Here is a 25077-nt window from a genome sequence, read left to right on the forward strand (position 1 = left end):
GGAAGGGCGCGTTTGGATTTTGCGAGAGAGCATATCTATTGGAAAGAAGCCGATTGGGAAAGAGTTCTCTTCACAGATGAGTCTAGATTCTGCCTCTACCATTGTGATCGACGTTCCCTTATATACAGACGTTCACATGAAAGATATGCTCAGTGCAATTTCCTGAGTACTACTGGTTTCGGGGGAGGATCGATTATGGTATGGGGTGGAATATCTTTGACTGCTCGCACAGACCTAGTGGTCGTTGATAATGGAGCTATGAATGCGGATAAGTATATAAGGAACATTCTTGAAGAACATGTAGTGCCATTTGCCCCATACATTGGTGAAAATTTCATTTTTATGGACGATAATTCCAGACCCCATCGTGCGCGCATCGTTCAGTAGTACCTTGAAGAGGTTGAAGTCTCTCGAATGGAATAGCCAGCAAGAACTACAGATCTCAATCCGATTGAGCAGGTTTGGGACAACCTCAGTAGAAGGCTGAGAAGTTAATCCAGCTACTCTTAATGACTTAGGAATCCAACTCGGGAAAATCTAAGAAGGATTAGATCAGAACATTTTAAGATCACTAATTTTGTGTATGAACCGTCGTTGCCGAGCTGTAATTAACGCAAGGGGTGGAAATACCAAGTATTAAATCACTTATCAGCATTTCAGTATTTTGAAAATTGTTCATTTCTCTTCTTCCACATTAGATTCGGTGAAAGCCTGAATTTTTCTTCCATTTAATGTGTCTTGTTTCGTTCAAAACCTATCCGAGAGAACATAAAAAATAAGTTATAAAGTCAATGTAGAGTTAACTTTCATTAAAATTGAGATTTTCAGAATGTGCGTTAATTTTTTTGCGTAGTTTACTTATCTTCAAAGAGGAACTAATACCAGCTATGGTCCTCTTGAATTCAATTTGTCAAAAGAATTTATCTTGAAAAAGAAGAGGAGGTACTCCTTCGACAGTGTTGAAATATCTGCAGATTTGTTTCTACAATGTGAATTAAAATGTAAATCATGAATATTCATCAATTGCTGAGAAAATGGTCCAGTTGATTTTTTAATACCGAATCGGCTCGGTTTAAAAAGTAGAGGGTGTTAAGGACCATAAGAATTTATTATTTTTAGTTCTCATAAACGGTTTTATCGAATGAAATAAATTTCGGCACATAGTTTTTCATTTATTTGATTAATCTTTTCAGAACACGAAATATCATCCAAGTCTTCCAGTTCTCTTATTATGACCATTAAGTACCATAAAGATTCAAAGAACCTAACTCTTGAAACTAAGTTGGATGCTATTTAATGAGTAGGTATCTGAAAGTTTTCTAAAATAAAAGTTTCTCGTATAATGCGCCGTTTTTGAGTAATTTCATAATCATAAATTAAAAAGTACTATCTGTGAGTTTTGAAATATTGGGTACTTTGGCTGAATACAACTTTGTTTAAATGATCCACAGATGTGTAGTGTTTCAGATTTAGCTGGTTATTCTGAGGGTGATTTTGTTTTTCAAAAGGTGGCACAGCTCATTAGGAAAACTAAAAATAGCCATATATTTTAATCAGGGCCGAATCGGAAAAAATGGTATTAGAAAAAAGTGTTTCTTTTGACCTCCAGAATCTACTGTTAAAATATTTGTACGAGTCAAAGACTCACCCTGTATATGATACTCCAAAATGGCTAATCTTCTTCTTCCTTCTTTAAGAACGATTTTCATGAAATTTCGACATCGTTCAATGTTATAGTCATTGGGTAAACTAATTATAATTTTTGCAAATCAGCCTTCTAGATTTCAAAATACGACTTCCTCTCTTTTTTTATTGCAGCCACATCAAAATTGCATGGAAGAAACAATGAATATAGGATTTAGGCTAGTTCTTGAATGGGTATTATTGCCTCAGTTTTATTCTGCTTATTTGACGAAAGCTGCCAAATTCTCGAAGTATTTTCCACACACATAAAATTCAACAAAAATAGCAAGACCTCCTGACAAATTGCCAAGGGGTCATCTACATAATTGAATTTCCCGGAACTCATTAGTCCCAACGACAGCTTTATATCAAAGAATTGCCCGTTTCTACTAGTCACTACCGAATTTCCCGACTACTATGATCCCCAGAAACCCTGCCAGTCCTTACGGCCACTATCAGGCAGACCCCTGGACCATTTTAACGCACGAATTCTTTAAACGGTTTGCAACCGACTTCCTTCGGGAGAGGCTCAAGGCTCTCCTTAATGACAAATGCAAGATCGGCGGGGGACTAAGAAGGGGCAGAACTCATTAGGACCGCCATATTCGTAACGAGCTCCGCAGAAATGGAACGGACGTACCGAGGAAAAAAAAAAGAAAATTTGGGGTGGATCCGTCAGTTGCAGGCAACTTTAATGTCTCTAAATGGGATATCCTGATGGATTGGATTGAGATTAGCGCTGATGCCCCGTTTAATGGATCAGAAGAACGGATTATGAGACATGTTCGTCTTCTGGATGACGCCTCCGATTATTTGTTGCAATAAGACTTGAAGATATACTAGATTATTGGGGATAGAAAAACTACTCGTATTCTCCATAAAAATCAGCAGAAACATGATAATTGTAGCTTAAAGAAGGGTCTTCTATACACTTTTATAGTGTTAGGAATAAATAATCAAGAGATAGTGAATATCTTGAGTGCTCATTCTTGAATTTTCAAGTTTATTAATATTCTAGATACCCATCAACTTATTCTGGAAACTAATATGCATGTAGCATCAGCTGTGTATCCAGCGAATATTTTGTTTCTACTACTAATTTTTAGAACTCAATATACAGGGTATATGTAAACAAATGCGAAGGACTTAGGTAGATGATTCCTCGATGAGAATAAGCAGGGGTAGTTCCTATAAATTTCTTTCGAAATCGACCTCCCTTCCAAGATACAGCCTTTGGAAGGCGATGACGAGTTGACAGATTTTAATTTTTTTTACGAGTTCTAAAAAACACTGAGTCATAAAACTATACATAATACAAAGCACTGAGTAGATGTTACTCACACGATTTTTTTAGATCTCATAACTTCATTATTAGGGGTTGAAAATAACAACCCATTATGATTTTCCTTCAAAAATTGTTTTCGTGGGATAGATTTTCGAAAAATAAAATTCTCTTATGGTTCCCATACAATTCTGGAGGAAAAAAGTCTACATGTTGTTATTTTCAACCCCTAATAATAAAGTTATGAGATTTGAAAAAAAAATTACACCTTCTTAGTGCTTCATATTCTGTATAGTTTTATGACTCAGTGTTTTTTAGAACCCGTAAAAAAAATTAAAAACTTTCAACTCGTCATCGCCTTCCAAAGGCTGTAATCTGGAAGGGAGGTCGATTTCGAAAAAAATATATGAAGTACCCCTGCTTATTTTCATGCAGGAAGCTTCTCCTCAAGTCCTTCGCATTTGTCTACAGGCACTATGTATTTCAACAAATCATTGCGTATGAATTTTATTGAAGTAGGTACTTCTGATATTTAACAGTTACAGACTTCCCCAAACGACTCATCTAAATTGAAATAAAAAGAATTTATTCATAAATATTCCTGGGAAAAATCTAGTAAGATAAGATTATTCAATATTGTTGGCAATAATTAAACTTCGTCTATCTCAATGCGCACCTTCCATCCCACAACTGAAATTATAACTCCTCACGCACATGAAAAATAATCAAAAATAAGAATTTACCTCTTCGAGTTTTTTCCAACAAAAAGAAAATATATGAATTTGAATTCTTTACTCACTGTGGTTAGAAAACTCAAAAACCAAATCTTTGACTCATCCGGTACGCATTTCCCTTCCTTTCATTATGAAAGTTTCGGAATTAAACTGAAGCATTTTTCATTATTCATATCAACATTCGAACATTGTACGGAGGCATAAAATTAATGAAATTGCCCGAATTTCAACCCCCAGTCGGAGGTTCCCCGTTCAAAGCAGTCCATCCCTTATTGTTCTTTCCTTTGCATCTGGTCCTCTCTTTGTTAAACTCATAAATTGGACCTATGTATTAAAGTGGAGAGCTACTGTCATCTCTAGCACACTCTCCGGTGTTTCTGGATCCCTACCGAAAGATGCGAGTCGAGTAGCTGACTCCATGAACGTCTAGTGCTCTTGAAATATTCCTGTCAGCCATTTACTCCGATGAGACATCTGAAGTGCAAGGAGACGTCGTCTGTTGCCAGGGACTTACGTTCCCGATTTATGGGAATCCACGTCCTGTCGTTTATGAGGTTCCTGAGGGATGCTCCTTCATTTCGCGATGGACATTGATTTTTTATCGGTTGGAATGGGGACTGGTCTGATTTATGGGTCGTTTTTGTCGAAGGAGAATTGTTGGATGAGATATAACCTTTCAAAAACACCAGTTTCAGGGCGACATATAAGAGCGCAGCTTCTCTACTGTGTGAACCAAAGAAATGTTTATTATTCATCAATAGTTTCAATTTGTTGTTGATGTTTCATTCGACTATTTCTTATACTTTCGTGTTTGGTGATTCCTGATGCCTTTTTTTATTGAGATCATATAGAGTCATTCGGGGCAACTGTGCGCACTTTTGCCTTTCAAGCCATACCCTGTTTCAAATGTTGAAGCTAGGCTAGGAAAATTAAAACATATTCATAGGATAGAGAATTTTCTAATCTATAAGAAAACATCAAAAAGCAGACAAACAAAATTGTTTTCTTTCCGCAAAAAAATTTTTTATAGAGAAAGTCGGAGTGCGTTCACTTGCCCCGTAATGCGGGTAAGTGTGCGCACCCTCACGGGGTAAGTGAACGTAGTGCTTAGTGAACTACACAATCAAAACAAATTACAAAATAATGTCCTCAAAATGTTACAATATTAGAGAAATGCTGTTTATTGTCAATACAGAAGCGCCTTTTTACAAGCAGTGCATTATTGTTCGTGCCACAATTCTTGGTGAACACAACACTTGATACATTCCCCTGTTGGTGGCTCTTCATATTTTTCTGAACAAATAGGACAATATTGATCGAGTCTTAACCAAGAAAATCTACAATGTCATAATTTATTCTTCACTGAACAAATGCCCATATAATGAATCTATGCGCACACTTACCCGCGCACACTTTCCCCAGTAAGCCAAAATTTGAATTGACGTTCTTATAGAGTTGAGCAGCTAAGAGAACCTGAAATTTTTTATTATATATTTAGATTAATATGCCCATGATCGAATAAAATATTGTTTAACACTGAGGGACTCGGAACTTGGATCTGGCAGAATGTGCAGAGATGCTAAAAATTAACAAAAAAACTAGTAAATTTTATTGATTGCAAATAAAAAGTTAAAGAAATGTGGCACGGCGCACTCCTATGAAAAACTAATATGGCGATTCTGCGCCCTTGCTTCACCCAAATGAACCACTCTTTCATACATTGCATAGTCGAGATATACGCACTGCGCACACTTACCCACTGCGCTCAGTTACCCCGAATGACTCTATTATCTAATTCCGCTCCGAAGGCAAGGAAGATTAGATTATCATAGACACACTTTAACTTCACCCACTTCATAATGCTAGTGTGATTTTGTAGGGTTTTATTATCTTTGTGTTTTTGTGTTGATTTTGAAAGATAGATATACAGGCTGACTTACACGTAACTTAACAGTAAATTCTTGAGGGAGAAGGGAACACTTTTTTTCTTTACCATTTCTTCTGATTCGGCCTAGACAAAAAGATCCAAATATATCATATTGAGCTATGCCACATGTGGAAAAACGAAATTTCCATTAGAGTAACAAGCGAAATCTATAGCACTACACATATGTGGATCTTTCAAATAGAGCCAAAATTACTCATTTTTTCGAATTTTACAGAAATTTTCAATTCTCGAATATCAAATTACCCGAAAATGGCACATTATAGGAGAAAATATAAAGAATGTGGGGAGTCCGGGATAGTTGAACCCCTTTTCACTCTGAAGCAACTTAAGTTGTATCTTTAAATGGTAGCAACTCACATTTTGAGTACAACAATTCTTTTTTTTTTTAACGAAAATTGGCTCATGCCTCTCTAACCCATGGGAGAGTTTAACAGGAGGCGAGAGAGATTTGACCATAAGTTTGTTTATCAGGAAAAACATTGAAAGATAACAATTCCCAATGACCAACTCACTCATTTCCGAGATGTTTTTCACTTCTTTGAACCTTTGTATATTATTCTATATTTATTTTCATTATTTAGCTTTCTTTTCTTGAAGCAAACTATTATCTAGGATCAGTGCGGGAAACTTGACCACTGATAATGTCTTTCGACCATAGCATGGATCAAGTCTTCCGCACTCCCTTTTAGCCTATTCAACAGATGTTTCCTTGAAACTTTTACAACTATTGTTAAAAAGACTCATCGTTTGTAAAACAACATTAATCAATGAAAATAATAAAACAAGATAACACCACGCACCTATTAAACTTTTCAGACAGTGTAACAAACAATAATTATTCAATTTCTTACTTCTTAACAACAACATCACGTTCAACCCTCTCCAGAACTGTTCTGGTGTCGGCCAAAATGGAGTCGCCACTAGTTGTGCCTTGTAACGAGTATGTCACAAGCTATTTACGATACCGGTAGCACGAAATTTGAATTGAAATATTTGAGGTGGTTCAAGTCTCCTACCTGAGCAAATCTCCAGGACAGTGAGCGTTCAACCTACTTTTAAATGCTGGGTTGTTTCAATTTCCCAACCTATAGGTACAATTTTATGAATGACGATTCATTTTATACTAAAGAAAGTAGAAAAAACCTATCTGAAAAGTGAAAATATTCAACATTTCCAAATGGTAACGAAAAGGACCTTCTTTATGGATTGCCGCTGATGCATGGCTTCCTGAAGTTCGCCTCCCTTACAGCCGAGAAATTCGCAGCAGAAATTGAATGCCATAAACCGAATCTGTCACTTTCTAATAAACGACAGATTTCTGAGGCGATAAAACGCTGACTGGGTCCGGCAAAGAGACGCCGCAGTCACACTCCACGAGCCGGTTATTTCCCCAATATCCGTCGCCATAATATTCGGGAAAACGGTAGGAAAACTGCTCCGCTCGGTTTTCAGATTTCCACGGCATCGGAGGGCCGTCCCATATTGATTTCTGCCTCGAAATTCTTCCGAGCGCTCGCTGGGGAATTCGATCCTTAATAATCTCTTCAGGAATTCGAATTTTTGGCAAACACTGACTGCGGTGAATGTAAATGTACGAAATTGAGGTGTTTCTGGGGCGGGTTCATCCGAGAATGGAGATAGGATGAGCGTGGGGGTTGGAGAAATCTGTCGTGTGTGAGATAGTTTCCATGCTGATGCTGATTTTTCGACAATCTCTACGCCTTCTCGGTTACTTTAGGACTGTTTTTCACCACGTTTCGGGACATACGAGGATATATTGAAAAATTCTTGGCCTACTATAGAACCAAACACTCAATTGTATATATTTATCACAGAGAACCTGCAACGTCTCTAGACTTTTCAAAAAAAATGTTTCTTCTTGCTCTGTAAACCAGATCTCCACAGCTTTTATTACCTCCTCGTTAGAAGAAAATTTACAACCTTTTAAACTTTTTTTCAATTGAGGAAAGAGATGATAGTCGGATGAAGCCAGATCTGGTGAATACGGGGGTGTTTTAGTAATTCAAACCCTAAATCACAAATTTTTTGCATGCCAACATGAGATTTGTGAGCAGGGGCGTTGTCCTGCAAAAACAAAACACCGTTGGATAGCTTTCCATGTCTTTTCTCTTTAATTTTTTCCCGTAGAGTGGTCTGTAATGTCGAATAGAAATCTCCGGTTATTATTCTACCCTTATTCAGAAAATCAAATATGATTACTCCATGGCAATCCCAAAAAACTGAAGCAAGGACTTTTCCATCAGATTTTTGGACACGAAACTTCTTAGGTCTTGGAGAACCAGAGTGTCGCCATTCCATCGATTGTTGCTTTGTTTCTGGATCGTAGAAATGTACCCAAGTCTCATCCATAGTAACAATTCGGTTTAAGAAGTCTACATCGTTTTCAAATCGAGCACAGATCGAACGCTACGCTTCAACGCTTTTGGTCAACATTCAAACATTTGGGCATCCATTTTGCAGCAATTTTTCTCATGTCCAAATTGACGTGAACTATAAGAAGTATTCAGTGCTTCAGATATCCGTTTTAGCCCAATTCGACGGTCTGATAAAATCATGACATGAACTGCATCGAACTTTTCGGGGACTGACACAGAAACTAGCCTTCCCGATAGGTCATCATCTTGTATGGAAAATTTACCTCTTTTGAAGCTTGCATACCAATTTTTGACGGTCGCATACGAAGAACATTGGTTACCAAGGGTATTGAGCATATCTGAGGCTAGTTATTCTGAAGGTAATTTTGTTTTTCCAGGGGTGGCACAGCTCATTATGAAAACTTAAGTTGGCTTTTTCTATTTATCTGGACCGAATCGGAAAAAATGGTATAAGAAAAGAATGTTTCTTTTGACCTAAAAAAATTTTGTAAACTGGTGTAGCATCCATAGTATCATCAATTAAAGAATAACAGGAACTATACTCCATTCACTTTTATTTTAGCACTCGGTTGGCCATGGAAATTTGACACATTTCACTCTGTATAGTACGAAAATGTGGGGTTATGGAGTTCGTCAAAACATTTTTGGGTTTTAAATCAACGCTATGTTGTCCGTTCTACGTAAAAGTTTCTGTTATTATGTGACGAACATTTTTGAGAGTTAACGTTCGTTATCTTCTTTGGCTAAAGTTTGAATGACGTCTCCCACCACTCCATATGGTCGACAATATCCCAACTCTTTTTAATCGTCACGTCGTTGAAAAAGTAAATGACAATTATCAATAGGCTTTTGAAGTTCTTATTTGAAGATTTTCAGCGTTGGTGAATCCTACATTTTCAGAGAGAGAAGTTTTCCCAGAGTCTGTACTTCCGCATACTACTTATCTCATGCACGGCTGTAACGTTTTAGGTTACTTAAAATCTCCATCATAGTTATGCTTTTTCTGTATGATATTCTTGTGTTTTCTTCGACATGTAGCCGTTTTTAGCCTTTGAAGAAGAAGGGACCACCCTTCGAAATACGTCTAAGTTACTGTTATTCTTTCATTGATAAAAATTTTTGATATTATAAGGGAACCGGACCAATCCAATCTCATCTTCTGCATCGCCTCCTCCGATGCCATCACCCATATTTCTTCGAACTTGTTAACAATACGCCCATTGCCCCGTTAATAACGCAATCGAATTACGCACTGAAAGGAGGGGGCAAACTGAACCGGAATTTGATCTTTTCCGTGCTAATCTAAAATTCATCCCCCGTCAAAACGGTCCCGTGGAAAGATTCATCATGGCCGTCATCTCCCCCGTTGTCGAAGATTTGCGAACTTAATAAGACGTTGTTGAGGAGTGAAAAGTGGAAGTTGGGAGAGGGAAAAAAAGGGAGAAGCACCGATGTTACTCCGGTGCACTTCTCACATCGATGGAGGAATATTGTATTTAATAAGAACGAGCCAAGTGTGGCGACTTGAGATTTCTTTGTTATCGAGGAAATGCAGAAAGGAAGGGAGATATTGATTTGGTTATGAAATGGAGGAGAGTTCGCATCGTGATTTCTCAGTAGGCGCGCGTCTTTTGAATGTTATACAATTTCAATATCCATTATGAGGAATGAGGGATGATTTCTTTATGAATGGAACGAGAACCTGAGCCAATAATAGATCTTCTTTATGAATATCTCGTGCTCGATGTGTATTAGATTACGAGGTTTCATCATATTCATTTATTTGATGTTTTCTTCGGAAATATACAGAGGAGTCTTTGACTCGTGCAAATATACTGCCCCACAAGAGTTTGAGATATCGTATTCAATCGTTTTTAAAAGTTATCTAATCTTCGAGAAAATCGCTGTAAAATCATTTAAAACTCAATAACAACTTGAATCGATCCAACAAAAATCAGTATGAGACATTTCGTCAGTCTGGTCGCCTTCTTTCTGAAGTTTGGTTCTTTGCATATGCTTCATGAATGTTCATATTTTGAAATATCAGTCAGTTTATCAACGGCTTCGATTTGAAACGAGTTTTCTGAAAATGCCAAGACGTAAATTAACAAACGCTGAGGCTAATAGGGCTATCGGAATGCTACACGGTGGCCTAACTCAAGTTGTTGTAGCGGAAAGGCTCCAAGTCAGCCAAAGTGTGATATCTCGACTTTGGAATAGGCCCAGGGAGACAGGTTCCGTGTTGGAAAGACCAAGGCTTGGTGGGCCTGCTCAGGATTGTTTCATCACCGTTTCGGCGAGAAGAAACCCTACATCTGTGTAGAATGCTACGGAATACTCTTCAAAATGCAAATGGGGTCCAAGTTTCCATCGAAACCATCAGACGACGTTTGAGAGAGGTGAATCTAGGTTCTAGACGTCCATTAAGAGGAGTTCCATTAACACGTGACCATAAGCGTCAAAGACTGGAATGGGCAAGGCAACATATCAATTGGAACGATCAATAGCGTAGTGTCCTTTTCACTGATGAATCCAGAAATAGACGATTTTCAGATTCTCGAAGAATAAGGGTATGGACAATCCCACGCATACCCCATAATCATCGCTATGTCCAAGAAGTCCATCCATTCCAAGGGGGTAGTGTTATGGTATGGGCCGGGATATGTTTCAACGGGCGCACAGATCTACACATTTGTCCTGGGAATATGACCGCCTTACACTATAGGGAGCATGTGATTGACAATGTAGTGCAAATTTTCACGCTGCTATTGGTGAAACTTTTCAATTTCTAGACGATAACGCTAGACCGCGCCGTGCAGCCATAGTTGAGAATAATCGCGAGGAGCTTGGTATTCCACATTTATCAATATCTCCGCACTCACCAGTTTTGAATTGCATAGAACATGCATGGGATATGCTCCAAAGAAGATTAGATAATCATCAACCGACCCCAGAATCCTCAAATGATCTGAGAGAGCTTCTGCCCCGTTTATGGAATCAAATTCCTCACGAAATGTTCAACAACCTCGTGTGTAGTATGTAAAGAAGATGTCAAGCTATCAATACATTGTATTGATAGTCTTAAAATGCTTGAATTCTCTGGGAATAAAATTTCGTTATTTTACTCGAGTTTTCTTAAACACCCTGTATACGCTGAAGACCTACAGGTCAAAATTAATTTGCAACTTGAAATCATATTAATTTGAATTTTCATCACAGGAATCTTATTTTAAATATATTTTTTTGCAATTTAAGTCAATATCCCTAACTCATGTGGAGCAGACCTCAAGAATCTACTGTTGAAATATTTGTACGAGTCTCCTGTATAAGTTGAACACATCATCATATGCAATTCATTCTAGCGAAACAGTAACGTCAGACGTTACTATTCAATGATACAGAAACAAATGATTTATCCATTTAAATCCCAATTCAAGTGGTCCCCTTACTTAATATTTTTTTTCATAAAACTTGTCACCCAGCTTTGGAAATACACTATTTCTGAGGCGTGTTTCCAGTTATTTATGCACTGCTCGAAATTGAAACAAGTTTTACTGAATGGGCAAAAATGAAACAATTCATTCATTTTCTTTGGAAGAGTCGAAGAAAGTCAAGACTCAACTTAGAGTGTAAGCTTCAGAAAGAGTACGAAATACATAACACGATAAATATGCCTTCACAATACTCGTCTCATTTATCACCCTTCACTCGAGCATTGCAGAATACACTTCTCAGCACTAGACAGCGTTTCGAACAGCTGAAAAAACACCATTATATTATGTTGAAATAAACTACCAGCCATATGTGACTTTCAGAGTATTTTTCCTGGAAAAATAATACGATCTCTTTTTTCCAGAATGGAGGAGACCGTCAGATCCATGCTAGTCTACAAAAAACAAGCTGAGCAACTTAGACAAGAAAAAACAACACTCACTCTAGCTTTTGAGGTGAGTAAACACAGATTGAATAACATATCCAGCAGCCTCTCCTATTGACAGTGAATCTACATCGATTTCCATACCGGCATATTCCTATCCTACGCAGTGTATAATTCTGTTTTTTCAGTCGGTTGGAATATTGATACCGCAAATAATATCAGATATACCAATTGGGAATAGAATTGGAAATGCTTGATCATAGGATTATATTGAAACGTTTCTTCGACGTTATACTAATATTAACTCGTCCCGTATTAACATTTGGATATATTTGTTTTTCCGTATGACTTTCCGTCTATATTAAAAATTGCTTTATTTGGTATGCGGAAAGTAGAAGAGGAAGACGCTTGCAAATATTTGTTTTCCATTAGGATCTCGCTCTGCAAACATGTTTCGTACGGATGAAAATATTCGTGATATTTGGGCAGGTATTCTTTGTGCTGTCATGCATTTTTTCAGTCTCCTTCATCTGATTTTCAGGCTCGCATCAAATCAATATAAATGCAGCCAGACGATATAAATTCATTTATTAAAATTAAATAGTTATATTCAGTTGTTTGAATCGATTATTTCAAAAAATTTTCCACACGCAGCAATATTTTTTCAACTCTTAATTATTTTATTTGGAATTTTACTACATATAGAGTCATTCGGGGCAACTGTACGCACTTTTGCCTTTCAAGCCATACCCTGTTTCAAATGTTGAAGCTAGGAAAATTAAAACATATTCATAAGATAGAGAATTTTCTAATCTATAAAAAAACATCAAAAAGCCAACAAACAAAAACGTTTTCTTTCCGCAAAAAGAAATTTAATGGTGAAAGTCGGAGTGCGTTCACATGCCCCGTATTGTGGGTAAGTGTGCGCACCCTCACGGGGTAAGTGAACGCAGTTCTTAGTGAACCACACAATCAAAACAAATTACAAAATAATGTCATCAAAATGTTACAATATTAAAGAAATACTGTTTATTATCAATACAGAAGCGCCTTTTTATAAGCACTGCATTATTGTTCGTGCCACAATTCCTGGTGAACACAACACTTGATACATTCCCCTGTTGGTGGCTCTTCATATTTTTCCGAACAAATAGGACAATATTGATCGAGTCTTAACCGAGAAAATCAACAATGTCATAATTTATTCCTCACTGAACTAATGCCCATATAATGAATCTATGCGCACACTTACCCGCGCACACTTTCCCCAGTAAGCCAAAATTTGAATTTACGTTCTTATAGAGTTGAGCAGCTAAGAGAACCTAAAATTTTTTATTATATATTCAGATTATTATGCCCATGATCGATTAAAATATCGTTTAACGCTGAGGGACTCGGAACTTTGACCTGGCAGAATGTGCAGAGATGCTAAAAATTAACAAGAAAACTAGTGAATTTGATTGATTGCAAATAAAAAGTTAACGAAACGTCGCACGGCGCACTCCCATGAAGAACTAATCTGGGGATTCTGCGCCCTTGCTTCACCCAAATGAACCCTTCTTTCATACATTGCATATAGTCGAGATATACGCACTGCGCACACTTACCCACTGCGCTCAGTTACCCCGAATGACTCTAATCTTTATATTTCTGAAAAACATCTAGTAGACTCTCGAATTGACACTTTTTTTGTATTATTGTACTCGAAAGTTAAATTTGTGGAATATTCATATTTTACAGAATAACCAATTATGAATTACATATCACATACTGTGAAAGAGATTCCAGGAAAAGACTTTAACAGTTACTTGACTTGCTTCCTACAAAAAACACGTAATTTTCACTCTTCTATCCAAAACCCCCTTGGGTTCCGTAAACAAAAATCCTTCAACGTTTGAAACGAAGCAAGACCTGAAGAATAATCACAATTCCGCATACTCCAACGATTTTTAAAGATAATTCTAGGCCTGCTCCGATTCCTCGTCGGCCCTGATAATTAAAATCGCTCCCTATAATCCTCCGTGTCTTTGTCTTCGGGTTTGGGAGAGTTTCAGCGGGAACAGGAAGAATTCCGGACTCCATAAAATACGTAATTAAATTCGCTAATCCACCGTAAAAGAAACTGTGATCCTCGTTAAGGGAAAAGGGTGATGGGGCTCTAGCAGATGAAATTTGAATTCGAATGAAAAGAAAGTCGAGGAGGATATTGGGATGAGGTTTTTTCCTTAGGGGGTTGTTTCTCATTATCATTCTCCAAATTCGGTGTTTTGTAATGATTTTTTTCTGTTTCATTTTGTTATCTTTATCTTATTCTAATGTCTTATGGTGATTTGTTGCTGAAGAGTTTTATTTCTAGTTGAGAAACGTGTAGAATTCGCGAATGCAGTGTTTCCGTTACTCTGCATCATTTTAATTTCAGTAGATAGTCTAGTTTCATCTGTCTGAAACAATTAGTGAGTTGCAAAATGGTGCATGCGCTGGTCGTGTATAATTATGCTTTTTTTTCTAAAATATCTTCTTCTCGTGAAATATCTATCTCGAAGTCTCTGAATGCAAGATATCCTTCGGAATTCATCATCTTATCGAATTGCCGAATGAGTGAATCAAATTACTATCATCACCGACTATACCTATTCAGAGTTCCCCGAGTTAGATGAAACAACAGGATCGCCAACTCGAATGCGAAATTTAGGTGCGCTGGCACGCATCGACATCATTAATCCACCCCCTACGGTAATCTAAGCTGAGCCCCCTAACGACATGGGCTTGCGTGCCAGGGGGGTGAAGGGAGAAAAGATGTGGGCTCTCTAAATACCTAGCAATAGCGGTTTAATGCTCAACTGTTACGGGATATCCATTTGGAGACTTAATAGATATGTAGTCGAGAGTTGTTCCCTGCGTTTCCCCCCTTCTCTCCATCCCTCCACTATTTATAAGGAGTTAATTACAGTACTTGTAAGAGTGCCCTTGATTACATTCCGACAAAAAGGGGGTTGCTCCAATAGATGGATGTTGGAAAATCTAGCGCGCAGTAGCTCAAAATCAGTGGCTGAATTGTGTATTCACAGCTCTCGATTTATGTATTTTGGTAAATAATACTGATTTTTTTTTCTTTTCAAGTTGAACAGGAATCAGTGGTGTACCACTATTTTCTTTCAAAAACACACATTGGCATTCAAACTATAAAATACGATTGAAATCTCTGTTTTGTGGCACGAACTATGTCTCAGGTATACTTTGTTACATACAGGGTGTTTTCAAAGGTGAGGCTTTTTTTCGACAGAACGTAGAACTCATCAAAATAAGTCGTTTTACCAAAAATTGTCTATATAAAATATCCGAGGTGGCTGAGATACAACCCCTAGAAATTCGACAAAATTTCATTGAATTGCAAGTACGGGACTGACTTCGGCATCGCAAAAACGAAACAAAACATAAACATATGGCTGGACAATATTTCAGTACCAAGTTCATCGGATTAGATGCATCAGGTCACTTGATTGTTGGAATGTTCGAACAAGAAGATTGTGATGCCCATGGTGAAAAATTTCTTGAATAATTTAGACCTATTTTATTGGGAAGATTCTGATATATTTTTTTTCACACTTGTGTCCTCAGTTGGTATCGAAATGAGTCATTTCATAAAGTCGTGTGAGTTACTAAAAAATAATGAGAAAAATTCGGCAATCCTGAGTTTCCATTTTCATTACACTGTAAATATCTCGGTAAATATCGAACGTGCCAATATCCTAAACGAAACCACATGGTTGAATCTGATAAGTTTCTTCCATTGCTTTGCGATAATTCAGCTAACAAACGGGCTAGGGTCGTATTGGGATCTATTTCAGTAATCATTTTCAATTTTTTTTCAACTTTGTCCTCTTGAAAGTTTCGTATAGGTGCTTTTTCGTGAAACGCTTCATTTTGACCAGTTCTACCTTCTGTTAAAAAAAAGTCCCAACTTTAATTACACCCTGTATATACAAGGAGTGAAATTTATAGTGTAGCGAGCCAAAGCTAAAATTTCTCTTATTTTTCCTTTGAGTTCCCGTTGTATTCGGTAGAATTATAGATAAGTAGTAAGTGAAACAATACAAGAACATTTCAGAGGTTATTAAAATAAAGCGTACGATTTTTCGTTTCAAAAACCTTGACATACTGAATTTGATTTTTCTACCTAATTATAAATAAATAATCGCAAAAAAACTAATTTTAGGGCAAATAAATCTTTATCTTCAAGGGGGGCATTGTAGTAGGATAATATTCTTGATTCTTTTTACCTCTATATTCACGTCGTATAATAAATCAACGTTAAACCGGGACACCTTGTATAATATCCAATATTTTATCTGCCTCAAAACAACCTGCTGCTTTCCTTCGTAGCATTCAACATAATTAGATTACTAGAGAAGGAACATCATCATCATCATGATGTATCAACTTTGAACCGAACTACAATCCATGTACCCTGTGTTAAATCTTCAAGACCATAAATCAAACACATCATCGACCGTTGGCGTGAAGATAAGATTAATGAATGGCTACTGCCCTCTCGGCCCTCCCCACCCCATCTTCAAAACGCAACCTAATGAAAATGAAACAAAACCATTAGCGGTAACAATAATTTGATAACTAAATTATATCGATCGCCAAAGGCATTAATCACAATTATACCTTTAATTGACATTTTCTCCGCCAAAAACGTGAAGTCGTAAAATTTAGATGGGGGGCAATCAGCATAGGCTTCGCGAGGGTTGGAATGAAATGGGAGAATGATATTCGAGCGAAAGGTATAATGAGAACTTCACGAAACTTTCTTATTCTACTCGTGTTACCCCTGTAACATGCTGTTGTAGAGCTCCAATAGGCAATTTGCATTTTGGGGGAGTGAGCCTAGAATTGGGACTAGAAGTTTTGGAAGTTCGCACTGTGTTGATAACTGCCGATTTTGTGGCGGTGAAAATCATGTAAATATTTTCTCGGTGTAAAGGCGGCCAGCACACAAAAGCGCTTTTTCAGAATCATCGAAATGAAAATAAATATTCGGGTCGGTTAGGCTCAGAGATGAAAGAATGTAGGGAAGAGACAACTGGAAGTTGTCAGGTGGAAACTAGGACATGAGGGAAATCTCTCAATAAAATTTTCATATTGGAGTAAACCAATATGGCATAGTATTATTACAAATAAGATAAAACTTTAGGCAATGCCTAAAAGCTCACAAAACATCTTATACAACTCAAAATATGCATCCATACACTTCTTCCACTTTTATAAAAGCACTCGGTTCACCATGGAAATTTGACACAGGGGTTATGACGCTGGTCAAAACATAAAGTAAAAGTCTCAGTAATTACGCATTTGTCGCAATCTGAATTGGAGTCAGAAAGTACTTTCATGAATTTGAAAATCTCTGATGAACATAATTAACAGAAGTTTTTCCCTATGCTCTTATATCACACGCCTAATTGTATAGTACAACGTTACACTGAACTCTGTTAAAACTCATACATATGCTTTATTGCTTGATTACTAAAAATGTATTTGCTGACATTCAAAAGAATATATAGCTAGTTATTTGCATGGAAAGGACAAGAGATCAGTTTTTAAGTACCTATATTCATTTTTGCTTTGGAAGAAATTTGAATTAGTGACACATAATGTGCAGTTGCTTGAAAAGAGTTAATGTTGGTTAAAAGTCCCAAAAATGAAATTCATCTGATGCAGTGGTATATAAGGAATAGTTTCATGTGCATATAATTCCACATTCATCAGCATAATTAAGTACTGACTACAATACTGAAGTGTTTATTTCACAAATTTGCCATTGCAGATCTTTTTTAAAAATCGATTGAGCCACCACCTTTTTGGGTATCCCAATTACAGGAAATTCTTTGTCATCCTCTTCATTCACGATCTATCTTATTGTGGAAACATTGAGCCCAAATATAGAGAAGTCGCTCAGATTTAAATGAAACAGTATAATTTATTTATGTACATTGAATATAGGTTCGATACCGTCTGATATATTTTAGTATTCAGAGTATCAGGGTAACTATTAGAATGAGCAGCCCTCAGTTATAAATAGCACTGATACTCTCTGTCTTCTCCCTTTTTTAATCACTTTCGAATTTTGTTATATCAATTATATCATTGCTGTGGCAACGTCCTGTTGACATTATCGACATTTCATGAGTGTCATTTACCAGTAAAAGTACAATGGAAAATTATATTGCAGATAACAACATAAAAAGTGAGTTATTTTAGCGATATGCAACTTATCTGACATTAACTCAACATTACATTGGAAAAACGCTGGAAATGCTTTGTTCTTCTTCTCGATCTTATGTAGGGATGAAAAAATCGAACTGACTCCAGATAATTGAGTTTCAAGTAGTGACTTCACACAACCAAGACAGATGAGCGAGAAAATCCATGTTTATCTAGAGGGGGCTCAATTCTTCCTGATTAATGGTCAGTCTCCACTCTACGTCTACATCAAATGATCCCATCAGATCTCTCATTATACCCTTAAAAAACGTCCAAAACCGGCGAATCATTTCCCGTTCGAAATCGCCGTATTGACACAATGACATCACCCCCAAGTTCGCTCGGATCGAGTCTAACAAAATAGCTTCCAGCGACACGGCTTTACACCGGGCAGATTAGAAAACCCCGTACACAAACAGTGAAAGGGAGGAATTTACTACTTTACAGTCGGCCAATTCCCCCTGTCTTTCCCTCTTTGGGGCTATCGATTCACTTGTTCCCCTCCAAAAAGCGGGAAATCATGCACACATGGCCTGTCGTTAGTTACCTAACTCGGCCGTTCATAGAGTTATGGTCAGAAATTTTAGGGAAATCGGAAGGGGCTGAGAGTTGATTTATAAGCCGAGGATTTTCCGGTTTTGGCCTGTGGAAATCCCTCTGAGCAATGTTCAGTGTGTTATAAAATTATGCCTTATTCTAATGGGAGATATTAAATATTTCTGAGGAAAACGAAGCAAATCGGTGCCCTCACCAAACCTCTCGAAAAGACATAAATATACAGGGTGTTTCCAAATTAGACGTGAACCTTGAAGGAGGTGTTATTATCACTCATTTGCTGTTGTTTGAGCCATATTTATTGATATCCAAAAATCAACAGTTTCCGAGATATTCGAGTTCTTGTGTTTTTCAAAAAATTTCCCACCTTACTTCACTTTTCGTCAATTTTTTCTACAAACGATCAAGTTTGATTATAATTTTGGATTATTTTCATCAGAAAAAGGTATGATACTTATGAAAAAAGAATAACTGTCCTGTGTTAGATGTTGAAAAAGAATTAGTATGATTTGAAAGTTGGTATATGAAGAAAAGGAAAATCAATTCCTGATATAAATTTTTTAATACATAAATTTTGGAATTTGAAAATTGCAGGCAAATTGATATTAGAAATTGATTTTTCTTCTCATATACCAACTTTTGAATCATAATATCTTTTTCTGATAAAAATAATCCAAAATTATAATCAAACTTGGTCAAAGTATAAAAAATTGACGAAAAATGAAGTACGGTGAGACATTTTTTGAAAATCACAAGAACTCAAATATCTCGGAAACTGTTGATTTTTGGTTACCAATAAATATGGGTCAAACGACAGCAATTGAGTGATACTAACACCTCCTCCAAGGTTCACGTCTAATTTGGAAACACCCTATATAAAATATACAGGGTTAGTCTTTGACTCGTCCAATATTTTAGCAGCAGATTCTTGAGGTCTACAGAAACACTTTTTTCCTTAACCATTTCTTTTTAAATGGCTCGGTTCAAAAGTAACAGGCTGTTGAAAAACCATAAAAAATGTTATGTTTAGTTCTATCTCACAAACGGTTTTATCGAATGAAATGAATTTCGAAATATAGTTTTTCATTTATTTGATGAATATTTTTCGAACACAAGATATCACTCACGTCTTCCAGTTTTCTCATTATGAGCGTTATGCGCCATAAAAATACTAAAAATTCAAGGAACCCAACTCTTGAACCTAAGTTGGACACTATCTAATGAATATTTGAACATTTAAAATAATAAAAGTATTTTTCATATTTTCTCTTATAATGCACCGTTTTCGAGGAATTTGATGTTCAAAAATAAAAAGTATCTGTAAAATTAGAAAAATTTGGTACTTTGGCTGAAAACAACTCTGTTGCAAAGATCGACAGATGTGTAGAGTCATAGATTTAGCTAGTTATTCTGAAGGTAATTTTGTTTTTCCAGGGGTGGCACAGCTCATTATGAAATTAAAAAGGCTATATCTTTTTATCAGGGCCGAATTTGAAAAAATGGTTCAGAAAAAAGTGTTTTTTTTTACCTCAAGAATCTAATGTCGAAATATTTGTACGAGTCAATGACTCACCCTACACAGGGTGTCGCATAGTGGATGTTTATCCTGCTCACAAAATGGGGCCTTTCGACCAGAAAAAAACCAAGAAGACAACCAAAAGATGTTTAGTTTTATCATCTTCTAATGAAGCTTTCTTCATTTTTATTCTCATTCTGTTTGAATTCAATCCTTATTTTATTTTATTTGCAGTATAAACTCAATTCGTTTTCTTCTGCTTGATGTATAAACTCATGAGAAATACAGAAAAGTCAATCTAAATGTAAAATATTCTTGAGATAAATTATGTCCGCTCAAAAATTCTTCTACTATTTCCAGAAAGAACATTTATGAAAGCAAAGAAAACTCATTGTAACTATCATTTATCCCACCCCTTATGTTATCTTTACCGGGTTCTCTCCTCTCACAAAGCCCCGCGAACAAATACCTACAAATAAAAAACGGGAAAAATCAGCCCATAATAAGGATGAATATGCGGAGGAACGATTCAGCACCCTCTTCGACTAGGAGAGGGGTAAAAACGGAAAATAATGAATGGAATCTACTTTATCTGACTCCTGCTGCCGAAAATCCTGCCGGGGGATTGAACTGCGGAAGTTGGACTTCCTACGGTGGTGAATCTGCTTGAGAAAGTCAAATGAAGCGGCTAAACCGAGTTAGCAGTAACAAGGTTGTGTGCTAGGGGTAATAAGTCAGTGGCGGGTTGGTTCAAGGGAAAAAATTAAAAATGGGTAAATTCTCATCGATGGATGGAATACAGAAATATCAACATACTTATTCATTATTTGCGGAATCAATTCTTAATATTCGATTAAAATTTTTTTAGTCGCGTCTAGTTTGAAAGCTGTAACTTTTGTGCCCAATTCTTGCAAATTTACTCAAAAACCGATCGACCTAAGTATTCTTCTGAGTGATATTGGGGTCATAAAATTAGTAATTCATTTTTCTTAAGTCTCGCTGTAATAATTTCGGTGATATTGAATTCGATCAATCAAGGTCTTCTCTCTTCCTCAAGCAGAAGCTTTCCTGATGAATCCTTCTCTTACTGTAACGTACATTCATCGCAGTTTTGCATTTCTCTCTAATTCCGTTGATACTTTGAACGATCCTAATTTTTCGCCGCCACTGCACAGAGCAGTAATAGGCATTAATAAAAAAGCAAGGCCCCTTGATAGGGGGTGCAGGGGGCGACGTCTCCCCTTGTTTGCATGAAACCGCAAGGGGAAACAGGGGAGGCAGGGAAGACACACAAGGTTAAGACTGTCCGGATTACGTTATTACCGATACAAGTTTGGAGATTTGTCGATGTTACTGCCTTCAAGGGAAATTTGGGACTAAGAGCCGAATTAATTTAATTAATTGATGGAGGCAGATAGATTTGATGAGCATGTTGATGTCTAGGCTGTGAGGCATGAGTTTTAGCCCTAGAGAATGGGTGGATAGAAACCGGTTCTCCTATGCAGTTTACACATTACAATTTCCTCAGTTACAATGTAACTAACCGACCAATTTTGATTAAGTCCTAAGGGAAAATTGCATCTTCAATATTATTCACCCAGTATAGGGCTTATGTGATCTATATATTCCGATATTGGACCGAAACTCCGTGTAAGGACAGTTTTACAGACTCCTTCGAAGTTATAGATTGTTCAGAGTCTATTCTTAGCGGCATCAATGCTTGCTTAAATCTTTATTTTCTTGGGCGTTCTGAAAAATGAGTCAGTCGGGGCAAATCGCTAAGATTCTACTGGTTCTCTATTTCCGTACCAAAATTACCTCCAGTACTTTAGAGAAAAAGGTTTTGACGTCCAATATTTTCATTCGTTTTTCCAAACATACATGTTCCTCAAAAACTATGAAAGTTTCAAAGGGGATTATTTTTTTCCTACTCAATAAGGATCAACTACAATGCGGGAATTCACTGAGAGAGTGCCACAAAAACGCTGATGATATACAGGGTGTTTTCAAAGGCGAGACTTTTTTTTGACAGAAGTCGTTTAACCAAAAATCGCCTATATAAAATATCCAAGATGGCTGAGATACAACGCCTAGAAGTTCGACAAAATATCATTGAATTTCAAGTACGGGACTGTCGAAGGTGACTCCGGCATCGCAAAAACGAAACAAAACATAAACATATAGCTGAACAATGAATGGTTTAGTACCAAGTTCATCGGATTAGATGCATCAGGTCACTTTTGAAAGAATCATAATTTTTGTATCGTGCAGTTTAGGGTGATAAAAAATGTAGAAAATCGAGGCAGTTTCTTGACAGTGCTCATGTTAGTTATGTTGAAAAAGTGCTGTGATGTTTCCCCATTTCATCCCATTTTTACGAAGATTGTTGAAATGTTCGAACAAGAAGATTGTGATGCCCATTGTGAAAAAATTCGTGAATAATTTAGACGAATTTTATTGGTGTGATTTTGAAGTATTATTCTATTTTTTACACTTGTGTCCTAAGTCTCTTCTGTCAGTTGATATCGAAATGAGCCATTTCATAAAATCGTGTGAGCTACTAAAAAATAATGAGAACAATTCGGCAATCCTAAGTTTCCATTTTCATTACCATGTATGTATATGTTACGGGCAATGTAATTATTTAGGTCAGTATTCATAATGCTTGGTTATTACGAATAATGACCATTAAAATCGGGCAATTTGATAAATTTGAATTACTTTACAATAATTTCTCACATTGCCCGGTCATTATAAATACCGCTATTATTTCTTTGGGCACTTTGATTAATTGACACCAAAGGGACAACATATGTGAAAAGAATGGCGAAGATATTCCATAGATAGAGATTTAACTAAGAGAATGTGCAAGATTGTCATCCAAGACAGGCTATAGTCGATGTGGCTGTAAAGGTAGCTGTAAATCCGACGAGCGCAAGTGTCGTAAAGAAAAAAAGCTATGTAACTCGAAATGTCACCAAAGTGGAAGCTGCTCTGATGAATAGAGCCTGTATTGGCCTGTATTGCTACGTATTGACATTTTGTGTGAATATAAATTTGAAAGTACGTACATATCTAATACTTTAGTTTTATTTGGACTTACGTTTTGTTTGTACTTTCATACCACCGGTTTGTTTGTCAGCATATGAAATTTTATTTGTTATGTTTTGTTTGTTACTTTGTCAGTCAGGTATGCAAAAATTTGTTATTTTTTATAAGAAATATGAATAATATATAATTTTCAAATTGCCCACCCGATTTTTAGCATTATACATAATAACCGGGCAATGTAATATTTGCAACAAAATTTATCATTTTGTCATATCCTTTTGGGCACTTTTTAAATTGCCCGGGCATTATAAACAATGCCCAATTTTTTACATTGCCCGTAACATATATATCAAACGAGCCAATATCCTAAACGAAACCACATGGTCGAATCAGGGGATAAGTTTTGTTCCACTGCTTTGCGATAATTCAGCTAACAAACGGTCTATTGTCGTATTAGGATCTATTTCAGTAATCATTCAATTTTTTTTTTCAACTTTGTCATTTTGAAAGTGAGTTGAAATTTTAAAAATTGTAACAAATCATATGATTTGCTGCATATCTGTTGGTGTTTTCCATGCAAAATATTATACCTTATCCATACCAACCACGGAAAAAACAATTGAATTGATTCATTTGTAATTATGCTACCAGAAATGGTATGTAGTGTCAGAAATAACCTTACATTACATTTCTAGAATGTTATTTTTCCTTATTTAATTCAGAGCGACAAATAGCAGAAGTGCTTCGTTTTATCCATTTATTCTGATCTCAGTTTGAAGAGATTACAACTAAAAACAGATTATATGATTATCACAAAAATGAGTTTTTTTTCAAGTCACGACACGTGTTTTTAAAAACAACACGTGATAAGTGATAAGTAAAAATCGTTCCATGTAGATTGAGCAAGAAGAAAAATGACCATTGCAAATGATGCAGGAGGTTTTTACTCGTCTGAAAACATGAATATTTCGGAAAAAATAGTGAATGGAATATGTACCCTTCTGCACTATGGGTCTTCAAAAACGGGAACATTTCTAATGTTTTCGTTGATGGAAAAAAAATAAGATAAGTATGTATTATAAGTGATATAGTGAAAAAAACAGTAATGAATTTATTACAACAGTTTTTTGTGTACTGCGTTTAAAAGATTTCAATAAGTTCATCAATACTGGGTGAATGCACTTGTATCCTAAATCCTAAACTCGACATAACTGAGTGTTCTGTTTTATACCATATCAATGCTATACGCTTTGAGACCCCTGTATGTATAGTATATTTTCCTTGATCCCTCCACCCACCTGTCAATTCCCCAGTCACCCCTTACATTTCAATACAGATTCCTACGCTCCGTGGCAAAACAAAACTGCTGCTGTGAAAACAGCGCGATCCAGATGAATGAGCAATATTTATCCGCGGTAGCTTATCAGCGTAATTCACCATTGAATCCGACGCCATGATTCGAGCTTTATCGGTGACTGCGAATGCCCATGGAATAGCAAATCCCTGAAAGATTCACTGAATTATTCAGAGACATTCAAGGGTTGGTAGTTTACGCTGATATGTGTAAGGGACTCCATAAATTCTGCGATATACGGGCTGATGTTGGTGTATGTGATGAAAAGTGAGCGATAAAATTAAGGTCGAATTCGCCAATGGGATGGAAGTCTTGAGATATCCCGGCTGATACGATCTCTGCTAAACTATAGGACTACGACATATACAGTGGGAGTAAATTCAGTGAATCAAATACAGAGTTTTTTGCTCTGAA

The 25077-nt window shown here is 36.6% G+C and overlaps 1 protein-coding gene across 4 annotated transcripts in view; it reads left to right on the forward strand.

The window, feature by feature from the left end:
* LOC123313336 overlaps positions 1 to 25077 on the forward strand; it is a 245690-nt gene that overhangs the window by 206339 nt on the left and 14274 nt on the right. For all 4 annotated transcript variants that reach the window (XM_044898185.1, XM_044898186.1, XM_044898188.1 and 1 more), the window contains exon 6: positions 11900 to 11990. In XM_044898185.1, the coding sequence (XP_044754120.1) occupies positions 11900 to 11990 (91 nt within the window). The remainder of the gene's footprint in view (positions 1 to 11899; positions 11991 to 25077) is intronic.

The sequence above is a fragment of the Coccinella septempunctata genome, chromosome 5 (assembly GCF_907165205.1).
Source record: "Coccinella septempunctata chromosome 5, icCocSept1.1, whole genome shotgun sequence".
Classification (NCBI taxonomy): Eukaryota; Metazoa; Arthropoda; class Insecta; order Coleoptera; family Coccinellidae; genus Coccinella; species Coccinella septempunctata.